Below are 13,223 nucleotides of genomic sequence, written 5' to 3' on the forward strand. Positions count from 1 at the left end.
CAAAGGGGTTGTGACCCAGGTTGAGAACCATTGTCGTATGCTAATTAGGGCCACCTCTGGAAGTTCCCCCATTCCACATCATGTACTGCCTCTACTATAGCACAGAAGGCACCATCTTGTCTCCCATTTATTAGCCCAGGAGTCCCTCTGGGCAGGACATCTGACCTTGTCCTGCTCCAAGTACTCTCAAGTGCCTTGTGGTGCTAACGACTGAGAGTATAACCCAAAGGGCAGGTGGCCCCGAGTGGGTGTTAGGAGCTCTAGACCATACATCAGTGAGACAAGTGGATGGGACAGAAGGCTGTGAGGTCTCTGAAGCTCCCCAAGCCCCACACTGGCTCCTGAACACTGGCAAGGGTGAGACACTGTACTGTCTCATGCCTCCAAGCAGAAAAGAGAAGACTCAGTTAGCCCAGGTGACTTTGAGGGGGCTCCAGGGCTGACCAGGGCCTCCTCACATCTTCCATAAGGCCCACCAAGGAGTCCCAGAAGTTCTGTTTTCTGAGGGCAGAGGGTAAGAAGATGCTGGTCTCCCACCTCTTACTGTCCTTCAGTGTTTTGGGGTCTCCACTGAGGATTTCTTGTGGTGCATCTGGTTGGCTTCTCGGGATGGAAACTGGGCCAGGACAAGCTGAGCATCTACTTTGGGGTCACTGAGGCACCCAGTCTGATTGGTGCCGTATGTGGGGTTGTTGAAGGGGAGCTCACGCTTGCTGACCAGCACCCAGAAATTCTCGGAGCATATACCTTTGTTATTTCACCCACTCCATTATGAAAAGGGAACTGTCCTTTTTCATACACTGGGGTGCAGAGTGGCTAAGCAGTTTGCCCGGGGCCTGGGTTGCTCTTCAGGTTTGGGGACCTTCACCTACCCCAATAAGAGCAAGCTTCCCACATGCCTCAGTTTGTGTGTGTGGAAGCAACAGAAGCTTTGAGCGCTTAATATTGCCTGAGTGAGGATGTAGGGGGGGTGACTCAGGGGTTCTCCTTCACGGACACACTGAGGAGCCACCTTCAAACCTCTTTCTGATATTGAGTGAGCTGCAGACAGGATTCTAACCAGGTCTCAAGGGCTCCCAAGAGTTTGCGGAATGAAGAAACATGTGGTCCCTTGTTCCAGGCTGCCTCCAGGCTTTGGAAATGGACAGACCTCTATAGCAGGTCCCACTCAGCCAAGTGGAAATGCTAGCTCTTGAAAACATGTTCAGGAGTCCTCCTTATCCATGGGGACACATTCCAAGACCCCCCAGTGGATGCCTGGGCCATGGGATAATACCAAGACTTCTATTTTTTTTTTTTTTTTTTTTACGAGACAGGGTTTCTCTGTATTGTTTTGGAGGCTGTTGGTCCAGCCTGGCCTCGAACTCACAGAGATCCGCCTGCCTCTGCCTCCCGAGTGCTGGGATTAAAGGTGTGAGCCCCAAGACTTCTAAATACTGCATTTGTTCCAATACTTGCCTTTTCACTTTCGGAAGCACTTCATAGCCTCTCTTTGTCATATATTAACTGCCAGTGTTACCACTCTATAAGGTTATCTGATGACTAGTACTGTTATACTAGAAAGCTGTTTTGATAACTGATGTGGCTTCTAGGTGACTAATAGGTGGGTAGCATATACAGCGTGGATACTCCTGACAAAGGCTGACTCACATCCTGAGTGAGACAGAACTAGATGGCTTACGATTTAATCACGTTACTCAGATCATTATCTAATTTAAAAATTCATGAACTGTTGATTCCTGGCATTTTCCTTTTCATATTTTTGGACTGTAGCCAGCCAAGGGTAACTGGAACCACACACACAAAAGAAACTGTATGTAAGTGGAGACTCCTACAGTTACCTGTGCTGTCACCTGTATCAAGAAGGTTGAAAGAGGGGCTGAGCTCCTAAAGCTCCTAAAGCATGCTGAGCTGAGTTCAGATTCCCAGGACCTATGTAAAAAGCCAGGTGACATTCGTGCAATCTCAGCTCTGGGGAAGTGGAGACAGGGGAACCCTGGGGCTTGCTGGCTAGCTAATCTATCCAGTTGCTAAGCTACAGGTTCAGTGAGAGACCCCATGTAAAAAGAATAAGGTGAAAGTGATGGGGGAAGACACCTGACATCTGCCTTTAGCCTCCAAATACACACTAGCTGTGTACACGCACTCACAGCCGCAGCCACACTCAGAGAGACACACCCAGGGAGGAGGGAGGGAGGAGGGAGAGAGAAAAAGTCTTGGAGGAGAGCGGGCCTGGTGATCCCACCTATGCAGGAGGCCAAGGCACGAGGGCTGTTAAGTTCTAGGCCAGCCTGGACGATTTAGAGAGACCCTACCTGAAAGTGAATTGGCTGAGGGATGTGGCTAAGAGGTCGAGAACTTGCCTGTAACATATAAGATTCCAGGTTCTGTTAAAAAATAACATAGGGAGAGTCACCTGCTCCACTTCTAAGGGGGCCTGGATGGGTGGGTAGGCAGTGATGGTACACAGGGACCCATCCTACACAGATGTGAAATCTGCATTCCAGACAGGGATAGCTCTAGGAACTTGTCCTTGCAAAAGAAGAGCGAGTCAGTGTATTGACATAGGCACTCACAGACAACAGAACGATGAGCCCCTGTAGGATAGCTTCAGTCAGGAAGTGGAGAAGCCCCCAGTGCCTCCCTCAACACCCACTCTTAAACACCAGCACCTTACCTCTCATCTCTGAAGTCTCCCCCTCCATGTCCTCACTTTAGCCAATTTCCACCCCTTAGAGCCAGGGCAGAAACACTCCTGCAGAGCCTGAGCTCACAATCATGCCAGGCTGTGAGATCCAATCAAACAGTGCTTCCTGGGGCAGCCTCAGTTTCCCTTTATGTATGGAGAGGCAAAAGAATTTTCAGTCATCTACACAATGCCAGGCCCCAGTGTGGAAAGGTCTAGTTAATAGGCTGAGAGGGGCTTTTGTTTCCTGCTTCTTGGACATTCCTCCTAATCCTCACAGGTTTCCAACCTGTTCCCTCCATTGTGCGGCCAAACCACACACTAGGTCATGTGGGCAGGAGCCCTTATCTCTGTTTCCTGCATCTTTTCTGCTTTTGAAACCACCATGAAAGAAACAGACTCAATAGCACTGGCTTGTCAGGAAATAGTCTTTATTACAAAAATCTGCATGTAAACAAACAGCAACCATACTGAACAGCCTCACTCCAGGGCACATACACCCACTGGGAGAAAGGCAGAGTCCTGTCCACGAGCTGGATTCAGGCTGCTTCGTATGCACGTGGGCCTGCACATGCATCTCCATAGGCGCAGGCCGCACTGGCCTCTTGGAGTTGCCTCCCTGGTCAGCACTGTCTGTCCGTCCATGATCATGAGACAGGGTATACACAGCTGACAGTTCTGAGAATCACAGAGCATGGGCCAGCCCTGAGGCATCACGAGCGGTAGGCTGGGCCAGCCCCTCCACCCATCCACTGGGCCTTATAGAACAGAGAGGTCATGGCAGGACTTGGACTTGGCACGGAAGGCCATCTTGCGGCTGTTGCGAGCTACGATGCGGCCCAGGAAGCGTTTGGCCTTCTTGCCAAGGCTCTCCCGTCGCCGAGTGCCAGCTTGCCGCCGGGCATTATCCTCTTTGCTGTCCCTTCGAAGGCGTATCTGGCGCACGACACCCTCGAACAGTGCCTGCACATTGTGATGCAGCGCTGCTGATGTCTCGATGAACTTGCAGTCGAAGACCACTGCACAGGCCCGGCCCTCTGGGTGGTGGGGACAGACGTGAGTCAGTGAGCAAGGAACAGAGGGTGCCATCTCAAACCCTGGTCATATCTGTCAGCTGTAACCCAAGAATCCTCTAATAATAACGGAAGAAGGAAACTTAGGTCTTTTTTTCCCCGAGACACAGAGATAGATCCCAGCTCCTCTACTGAGAGCCCCAAACATTGCTAGGTCACTAACAGGCAGAATGCGCCTCCAAAGTCTATAGTGGCTCACAAAAGGCATTCATTTTTTTAAAGTCCAGTGTTTAAAATATACTCTGTAACAGTGGACAAAGGCAAGTGAAAACTATTTGACAACTGAGTGTTTTATGATTTGCTGTTGTAATGAATGGCCCAATGGACTAGGCAAGGTCACCAAATTTGAAGTACTGGGTGCTGCATGCCACCAAGGGAGATGCTGAGGCCTGCTGAGGAAGAATGGTGGGGTCTGGAATCAGGTTCTACCCTCCTGATTCTCTGTATGTTCTCCCATTTCCTCAGTCTCACTTCTGTACCCTGTCAGGCATGAGCTGGAAGAGCAGCTGAGGAGGGTGGTTGCGTGTGTTAGTTCCCCTAGCAGATCTGGTTCTCCCTTCGACTTTGTTTTAGGCCTTTGGGAGCCTGACGGACCAGAAACATCTCCCTACCCTCCAACACCAAGTTTTCTTCCTGAACATTTTTAGCCACTGATGATCCCCAGGGACTCTAGCTGAGCCAACACTAACTGGCCCACAGCCCAGCTAGGATCTCCCTCCCTTTCCTGACCCAATGCCTGCTTACCATCCACAGAGACTTCACGAGAGCGGACCAGGTCACTTTTGTTGCCCACAAGGATGATGGGCACGTTGTCTGTTTGCCGTGCCCGCCGTAGCTGGACTCTAAGTTCTGATGCTTTCTCAAAGCTGCCCTTGTCTGTTATCGAGTACACAATGACGTATGCGTCTCCCATGGCCATGCAGTGGCCAGGCAGCCAGCAGCCCCCATCCTGGAGGGGATACAAATATACACACAACCTTGTAGTTCCCAGCAAGCTCCTTCCCTGGCTTTGCTTTCCCTCTTGCCCTGTGACCCAGACTGAATCCTACCTGTTCCCAAATGTCATAGACCATGAGTGATGCCTCTTCTCCATCCACAGTGATAGAACGATCATATGTGTGCCCTAGGGAGGGAGCCAATAGCCAAGTTATCAGTTGCCTGGCGAAAGTTCCCAGTGTCCAGCTCCTCTTCTGACCACACCCCCCCTTTCTCAGAGTCTCCTGATACCTCTTCTCCACTAGTAGATGGTTGCTATGATCAAACAAAATGACAAGCCTGGGAGCTGGGGTCTGGAGGGCATGGGATGCCCCCACCTCCCTCTCTGTGTTCCCAAATTAGCAAAGTACTGGGTGTCCACAGCTCCCTGCTGCCCAGGTCCAGCATGAATGTGATCACAGTGGGTGGAGTTTGCATAGTGGCTCTCTCTCCCTGGAGACCTTGGCCACCTAGCTTTCCACTCCTGGAAGTTTCTGATTTTGTTCCTGCCAGCTCTGGCAGGCAGGAATGTCCTGTCCCAAGCCACTGAAAAGTCATACCCCACACTCGACTTCTATTCCCTATCAAGCACTGGCACATGGGTAGGGGAGAGGTTGGAGGCAGTTAAGTAGGGATTTGTGGTGGCCCTGAAGTTTACCCGTCTTGGATACAGAAGTAACATGATTCTGAAATTCTTGAAATTCCATAGTGTTTGCCACTTTTAGTCCAGGTCCCCTGCCTCTCAACTATCTTTCTCTAAACGGCTCGATTCTCTCACCTGCGGCTTCTGCGTCAGGCCCGTCCTCTATACCACCGAAGATGCGCGCCAGAGTGCTCTTGCCCACACCAGGCGCCCCAAGCAGCAGCACCTTGTAAACGCTGTCCTCTGAGCTGCTGCCTCCTGAACTGAGTGAGTCGGAGGAGCCTTCGGGCCAGTCCAGCCTCTGCCCCTGTGTCCGAGTTCCTGCTGTGGTGGCTGCTAGGGAGCCTGGGGCTAGCGCCGCCTGAAGGTCTCGCTCGTCCACGGGCATGCTTCTGCGGTGCAGTGGGGGTGCCGGGCCCCAGGGTGTGCTGCCTCGACGGCGGTCGCGCTCCCTGCCTGCCCCGCGGCTCCCTCCTGCTCCGTTGCCGCCATTCAGGGTCATCTTGTTGGAAGCCGTCTAGGGAATCAGAAACCGGGATGGCAGTTCTATCGCGGGAGGTGGCGGGACCCTGGAGTCAAGAAAGATGCTCAGGATGAAGGACCTGCCAGAACCTATTGCCAGCCCCCAGGTCCCCATCCATCCCCAGCCTAGATGGTATGGTTCATCCCGCTTCGTCAGGACACTCACCAACTCTCACAGACGCTACAGGATCTGATCGGTGCTCCAGCACAGCTCACTGGGGGATCAGATAGAATCCACTCGCAGACCCCTGTTCAGAAAGACTTGGACCCTTGTCGCTGTCAAAACTGCAGCCCTTTTCTCTGCTCAGCTGGTGTTAGGTCGCAGCCCTAGGGACGCCTATTTAAACCTCCACCAGCCTGGCTCCCCGCCCTCACTCCTACCAACCCCCATGCCCCGCTCCCGCCCCCGCTCCCGCCTCCGCCCCCACCCCAGCTCTCCAGTCCTAGTCCCGGGTCCATGCTGCTGCTGCTGCGAGGCTGACGCATCCACCCACCCCCGGGAATCCCCCACCTCCCTTCTAGGACCTAAAACTAGTCAGGGCGGGGCAAGTAGCTGGGAAGAGGCGGAGGGGGGGTGAGAGGGTGGGGATAGGTGCGGCGGGGGTGGTGGTGGAGTGGGGATGAGGGGGAGTGTGTTGAGGTGGGTGCGTAGGGCGGAGGGTGGGGTGCATGATGCAAAGGCTGCCAGTAGTGGGTAACTGAACCTGTGAAGTACAACTCCCTCTGGAGAAGAATTAGACTGTCTCTTTAAGAATGAATTTACCCGGCTTGTACTCAAACTAGGCCTGTTACCCAAGCCAGTAGACTAGTTATGGGCTGGATACACTCACAGCTCATAGTACCCATTCCTCCAGGTATGGACCCTAGCTTGAGTTGAGAGGGTCCCAAACTGGCATTTCTAGTTTCAACACTAAGTTCTTCCTATTCCAGTCCTTGTGCTGGGATTTAGTCTCCCCAATGAGACTACTCTTCACGTTGAAGGTTGGTGTCATCCACGACTCCCTGGGGCCCCTTAGAGGATTATAGGGAGGGGGCCTACAGGTGTGTGTGTGTGTGTGTGTGTGTGTGTGTGTGTGTGTGTACTTCTGTTAGAGTCGGCTAGGTAGAGGTGTATGCTTGTCTCCTGGAGAGAAACTAGAGCCAGAGAAAGGAAAACACAAACTCAAGTCCCCACCCTAACTCTAAGCATGCCAAGCAGCTGCCAGTAACTGCTAAAAATATCTAACCCTGGCCCTAGCCATTTTGTTTCTGGGCATGAGGTTGCCCAGAGTGGGGGGAGATCCAGGCTGATTGTGGGGAACTCCAGGAGACAGCCCCGTTACAGTCTTTCTGCTCCCAAGCCCCATGCTGGGCCTTTTGCTCACAAACATCTCCCCCAGAGAGAGGCATAAATGCAGGGTGTGGGGAAGGATAGGGAAGTTTCCCTGCCCGTGTCGTGTCCCACGCCCTCTGCTCTAAGACTCACTTCTTTCGTTGCACTGATCCATGTAAGGACCTGAGCGCCAGCCCTTTATCAACGGCAGAGACAGATGTGGTGCTACTGCTACTCAGAGTTCACCTTCCTTAGACATTGGGTGAAAACTGGGGTCATCTCAGAGGGAAGGAGAGGTGATGGGGTGGGCACAGTGTCAAGTTCTGGGTCTGCCTCTCCAAGCTCAAGGTCCCCAGTCCTGAATATCAGGACCCATTCCTTCCATGCTCATCTCTAGAGTGAACTGTGTGTGTGTGTGTGTGATCTGTCTCTGTGTTTGTATATTAGCTGTGACGTACTTTGGGACACTAACTTGCTTTTAGACATTTGTGATGACTGTGGTGGGGGTGGAAGGGCACCCATTTGGGGCTCGGGTGACATCATACATAGATGGACCTTAGTGGGCTGTAGCAAGTTGCCATGGAAACCTGAGCCAGCCTTTCTGCTGCTGCACTAGTCTCCTTGGCAACACCTAAGAAGGCCTTGAATTGAGAAAACTGGCTAGGGGATAAGGTTAGAGAGTTTATGATGCAGAGTCCTCTTGTTCTTAAGGCCCTCAACGTAAACAAAAGCTGAGCCAAGACACCTGCTTATGTGTCCTTTCCATGAAGAAGGGATCTTGGAGGTCCGGGAAGCCCATGCTGGTTTTTGTTTCTTGGAGAAGGCTCAGTGGGAAGGAGCCAGGGGTTCCATCCTCTCCTTACATAAGTCTCTAGAGTCAGGGCACCACTTCCCATTAGGACACATACACCCCCATGACATGCACAAATGGTGTGGCTGGAAAGAACCGTGAGGTGTCCAGGACGGTGTCTGGCAGAGGAGAGGTGTAGGATAGCTGTAGACCTTCCCAGAAGGGGCCATACAGGGAAACAGGGCTGGCTTTCCCCTCTGGTAATCTGAGCTTTTGACCTCAACAGTGTATCTTCTTTGCCAAGGCAACGACATCCACACAGAGCCACTCAGACCCCAGGCATTCCTGGGGCTCTGCCAACAGACCAGAGATGATCATCACAAGCCTAGGTATAGCCAGGAGCCCCATGATCCAATATCAGGACATGACCTTTATATAATTTCCTGCTACACTCCTGCCATCTGGTCCTGTCCGCTCTCTCAGCTGTCCAGAAGAAACAAACTGAGGTTGGAACCAGCTTTGTTCCTTGTTAGCAGTTTCACCTTTGTTCATTTGTCACAGATGAGACTGTTTCCTACTATGTAGACCAAGGATAATGTAGATAAGGTCACTGGCTCAATATGCAATCACATATTTGCTCAAAAGTGGCATATCTTAGCACATTTACAGTCTCATCAACCTTGGTTGGATGGGGCAGGTTGAGTGACTCCCTAGACTGTCTCTTGCTTCTGCTTTGATATCTCTAGGATGATGTTCTGTCCCGAGGAAGGTCAGAGATCCCAGGAGCAATGCAGCAGATAACTCTCCTCTGTTACCTAATCCCACCTCTTCTCTGTGGGACTCTTCCCTCTCCCTCAGGTGACTAAATGTTGAGAAGAGCACTTGATCTGAGGGTCATCTCCATTGTTAGTTTGACTATATTTAGGATTTGTCATGGAAACTTCTGGGCATGTCTATAGGTGTTTTCAGAAAGGATTAATTGAATGAAGAGAAGACCCATCTTGAATTCGGGTAGCATCATTTCGTGGACTGGGACCCAGGACTACAAAAAGGAGAAAGCAGCCTGAGTACCAGCATTCATCAATATTGGTGCAACGTACCCAGCTGCCTCACATGCTTGAAGCCATGACTTCCTTACCAAGGCATAGATCCTCAAACTGCAAGTCAAAACAAGCCCTTCCTTCCCTCAGTTGTTTCTTGTCATGTATTTTGTCACAGCAATGAGAAAAGTAACTAATATAGCTGTCCATCAGCATCCCCAGCCCCATTACCCCACAGCCCTCTTGCTTCAGGGCCTCTGCTGTGCTGTGACTTTCTCCATTTACTTCACTGAGCCATGCTAAGCAACTGTGTGCCAGACCCTTTTGTCAAGGGCTGGATGATGGGAGAAAATAAATGTAGCTGAGTGTGTTCCTGTGTGTCATCTAATCTCCAAGGCAATCTCATTTAGCTGTGATTTGTTATTCCCATTGTGTAGACATAGTAACCGAGGCTCGAGGGCTCACAGTCCAGGAATAGCAGTTAGATGTATGTGGTGGAAGGTCTCAGAGATCTTTAACTTCATTCTCCTCCAGTCACTACTGTGCCATCCTTGCACAGCTGGGGTTCCAGAAAGTTCATTGGGAGCTAGTCCAGTATTCACAGGTGGTGTCTTACAGACAGCCAGTGGCCAGGCACAGATGAGTCAGGAATGTCAAAGTGGGGCAGGAAAGATGGCTCAGTCGTTAAGAGTACTGGCTGTTCTTCCAAAGAACCTGGGTTCAATTCCCAGCACACACACACACACACACACACACACACACACACACACACACACACACACACACATTAAAAAAAAAGGTCAAAGGGACTGAAATGTTAGCAGCTTAATATCTTTCACTCCAGTGGCCTGGCCACTAGGAAAGCCAGTCAGAATGACTCAAAAGCACCTGCCTACTCTGAATATGGCTGAATTCTTACCATGGCCACTCCAGACAGATGTGGCTTGCCATGCTGATGTTCACATGTGGTAAGGCCCACAGCTTGGGAAGGATCTTTGGGCCTAATCACCCTGGTGGGTCACCCCATCTCTATGAAACACTCAGTTCTTTCACTTGTGAAAATGGAGGACCAAAGTGTCTGGAAGATCATTGGAATAGGCCAAGGGAGAGTTTACATGTGCACAGAGCAGTCCCGACTTCATCATCTTGGTCTTGGGTAGTCACATCCTCTTTTCAGTCATCGGGATGGCAAAGCCACCCCTCCCAAGAATGAACCGAGAACGTAGGATGGGCTGTGCTCTGGGATGGGCCTAGGCCTTTCTATTGGAGGCACCAGCAATTCCTGCCAAGAGTGCAGTATTTTATCTGTAGCTGGAAGTCTTTAAGATATTCTCCTAGATCACTCCTCACCTGCAAAGTGTAGATAAGGAAGAAAAGCAACCACCATACTGAGCAAGGTGATTTGCCGAGCTGGACATGGTGGCGCAGGTGTACAATCCCAGCACTCAGGACTAAGTCTGAGGCAGCCTGGGCTATATAGTGAGTTCAAAGTCAGCCTAGGCCACACAGACAGTGAGACCTTGACTCAAGAAGCCAACATCTGAAGAAGCAAACAATTCAACAGATCTCAAGGGCTCAGGCTCTCTGATGAGGATCCATTAGGACACAGCCCATAGTTATGTCTGGGCTCCAGTAGGGTATCCCATCAGAGAAAGAGACTGAAGCAGAAAATCCTGAGGCAGTCCTGGGAAAGAGCTTCCAGATGGCTAAGATCTAAGACCAGTGAGTGGTCTCTCCTGAGATGACAGACTAAGTGCACTCTGGGCACAGGGCCATCGGGAGGCAGAGGCCCCAGACACAGCTGTATCATTTTATAGAGCTTCACTTTGCTTACCCAGCACCTGGGGTGACACAAACTCCTGGAAGGGCGATGGTGAACTCTCCAGGATCCTTTCAGTAGAGAAAATGAGTATAACTATTTTGACCTGGGGACTAGGCTAAGCATCAGCATCAGTGGGCAAATAGGTATCCTACCTACAGGTTAAGTGTCACAGCACACACACTGCTCCTGGGCAAACCCCTCAAACCTGAGCTCATTTGGGCCTTTAGACTAACAAGGAACCATCACATGGTGGGACTCCTCTAAAGTAATTCTCCTGGATTTTTATTTTTATTTTTTGGTTAGGCCAGAATTAAGATGTACAAGGGTAGGGGCTATAGCCTGGATTTGAAAACATTCCTAAAATGTCAAAGGCTTATTCTTCCAAGTGGAGCCACAGGGAGGTGGAGGTTGTGTCTACTGGGAGCTCTTCAGGAACATGCACTTGAAGCATGGACTGTAACCCTGGCTGGTCTTAATCCTTTTTTCTCTGCTATATACTCTGTAGCAAAGTGCTACTTCACCACAGGCCCCAAAACAGCAGCAACAATTACAATGGACCAAAACCTCCAAAGCAGTAAGCCAAAATGAATATATTTTTAAAGATTTTAAGAAAAGATTTATTTTATGAATTTTGCCAGCATCACAGGCATGCCTGGTGTCTGTAGAATCCAGAGGAGGGCATCAGGTCCCCTGGAACTGGAGTTAAGGATGCTCGTGAGATACCATGTGGATGCTAGTAATCAAACTTTGGTCCTTTCCAAGAGGAACAAGTACTTTAAACTGCTGAGTCATCTCTGCAGCCCTCTTCTAAAAAAAGCAAATCAAAATAAAACAATTTATCTTGTGTGTGTGTGTGTGTGTGTGTGTGTGTGTGTGTGTGTGTGTGTGTGTGAGTACCTGTAGAGGCAAGAAGAGGGTGTTGGATCCTCTGGAACTGGAGTTACAGGTGGCCCTGTGCTATCTGATATGGGTGCTGGGAACCAAACTCAGGTCTTCTAGAACAGCAGTACATGTTCTTAACTGCTGGCCATCTCCCCAGCCTCCCAACTTGCTTCCTTTGTAAGTTACTTCATGTATGGAGTTATGGAAAACTAACTACCAGTGGGAAGGAGAGAGAAAATCTTAGGAGCTAGAGAGAACCAAACACAACATACAGACTTTGGGAAGGAACTAAGTGCTGTTTCTGGATAGTGCTATGACTGGATACTGGATATTAGTTTTTTGTTTTGGTTTGAGACAGTCTCATGAAAGCTGACCTTACACTCACTACTCAGCTAAGGATGACCTGGAATTACAGGCATGCACTACTATTCTCACATCAGAATGGCTCACTTTTGGCTGGTAAGAACTGTGTTACACGGGTGTGGTGTGAATGAGAATGGCCCTTCTAGGCTCATATATTTGAATACTTCGTTTCCGGTTGGTGGAGCTGGTAAGAGTTGGAGGAGTGTGTCACTGGGGGTAGGCCTTGAGGTTTCAAAAGACTCATATTATGTCCAGTCTCTCTTTTTTGACTCCAACTTGTGGATTAAGATGTGAGCTCTCAGCTGTTCCCGCTGCCCTGTCACTTCAGTGCCATCATGGACTCCAGCCCTCTGAAACTGTACGCCTTAAAATGCACATTTCTTTTATAAGTTGCCTTACTCACGGGGCCTTACAACAGCAACAGGACAGAAACTAAGAGAGCAGACTTCAATTTAGGACACAGTTCTTTATGTCTCTGTAGGTTCCTCTAGAGATAGTTCTATAAACACACACAAATAAGGCCAGTGTCACAACAGGTTAACTGAGTCCACTGAGTTGAACCCATTGGTGGTTTGACTATTCAGGTATATTTATATATTCCTTCAAAAAAAAAGTTGTTTTTTTAACATTTGCAACTTTTGCTAACTGAAGCACTAGGAGAGCTAAAAAAAACTTATTTTCATTTTTTGAGGCAGGGTCTCTCTTTACAGCTTTAGCTATCCTGAAACTCTGTGTATGTAGACCAGGCTGGCTTCAAAAATCAGATATCTGCTTGCCTCAGTCTCCTGAGTGTTGGGACTAAAAGGGTGCACCACCACGCCCAGCTTACTGATTTATTTATGTGTATGAGTGTTTGTCTGAATGTGTGTATGTGTTCCACATGTGTGCCTGGTGTCTCTAGAGGCCAGAAGAGGCCACTGGATCCCCTGAAACTGAAGTTACAGGTCCTCTGCAAGAGCAGTAAGTGTTTTTAACTGCTGAGACACCTTTCCAGCCCCATTGGGAGAAATCAAAATGATGGGGCACCTCATGGACCCATCCTTCATAGGCACTATTATCCCCTCCACAACCCCAAACGACTCCATCATGAAAGATGCTAAAGGCATGCTGGGAAA

General features: G+C 49.9%; 1 protein-coding gene across 1 annotated transcript; it reads right to left on the reverse strand.

Annotated features, from left to right (window-relative positions):
* Positions 1 to 3,100: 3,100 nt before the first annotated feature.
* Positions 3,101 to 6,258, reverse strand: Rrad (RRAD, Ras related glycolysis inhibitor and calcium channel regulator). Its single transcript, XM_005078661.4, has 5 exons — positions 6,066 to 6,258; positions 5,513 to 5,946; positions 4,809 to 4,882; positions 4,504 to 4,708; positions 3,101 to 3,723 (listed from the first exon to the last, which is right to left on the reverse strand). The coding sequence occupies exons 2-5, from the start codon at positions 5,877 to 5,879 to the stop codon at positions 3,446 to 3,448; spliced, it is 924 nt and encodes a 307-aa protein (XP_005078718.1). The 5' UTR covers positions 5,880 to 5,946; positions 6,066 to 6,258; the 3' UTR covers positions 3,101 to 3,445.
* Between the last annotated feature and the right edge of the window lie 6,965 nt (positions 6,259 to 13,223).

The sequence above is a fragment of the Mesocricetus auratus genome, unplaced genomic scaffold, assembly GCF_017639785.1.
Source record: "Mesocricetus auratus isolate SY011 unplaced genomic scaffold, BCM_Maur_2.0 Super-Scaffold_100714, whole genome shotgun sequence".
NCBI classification, from domain to species: Eukaryota; Metazoa; Chordata; class Mammalia; order Rodentia; family Cricetidae; genus Mesocricetus; species Mesocricetus auratus.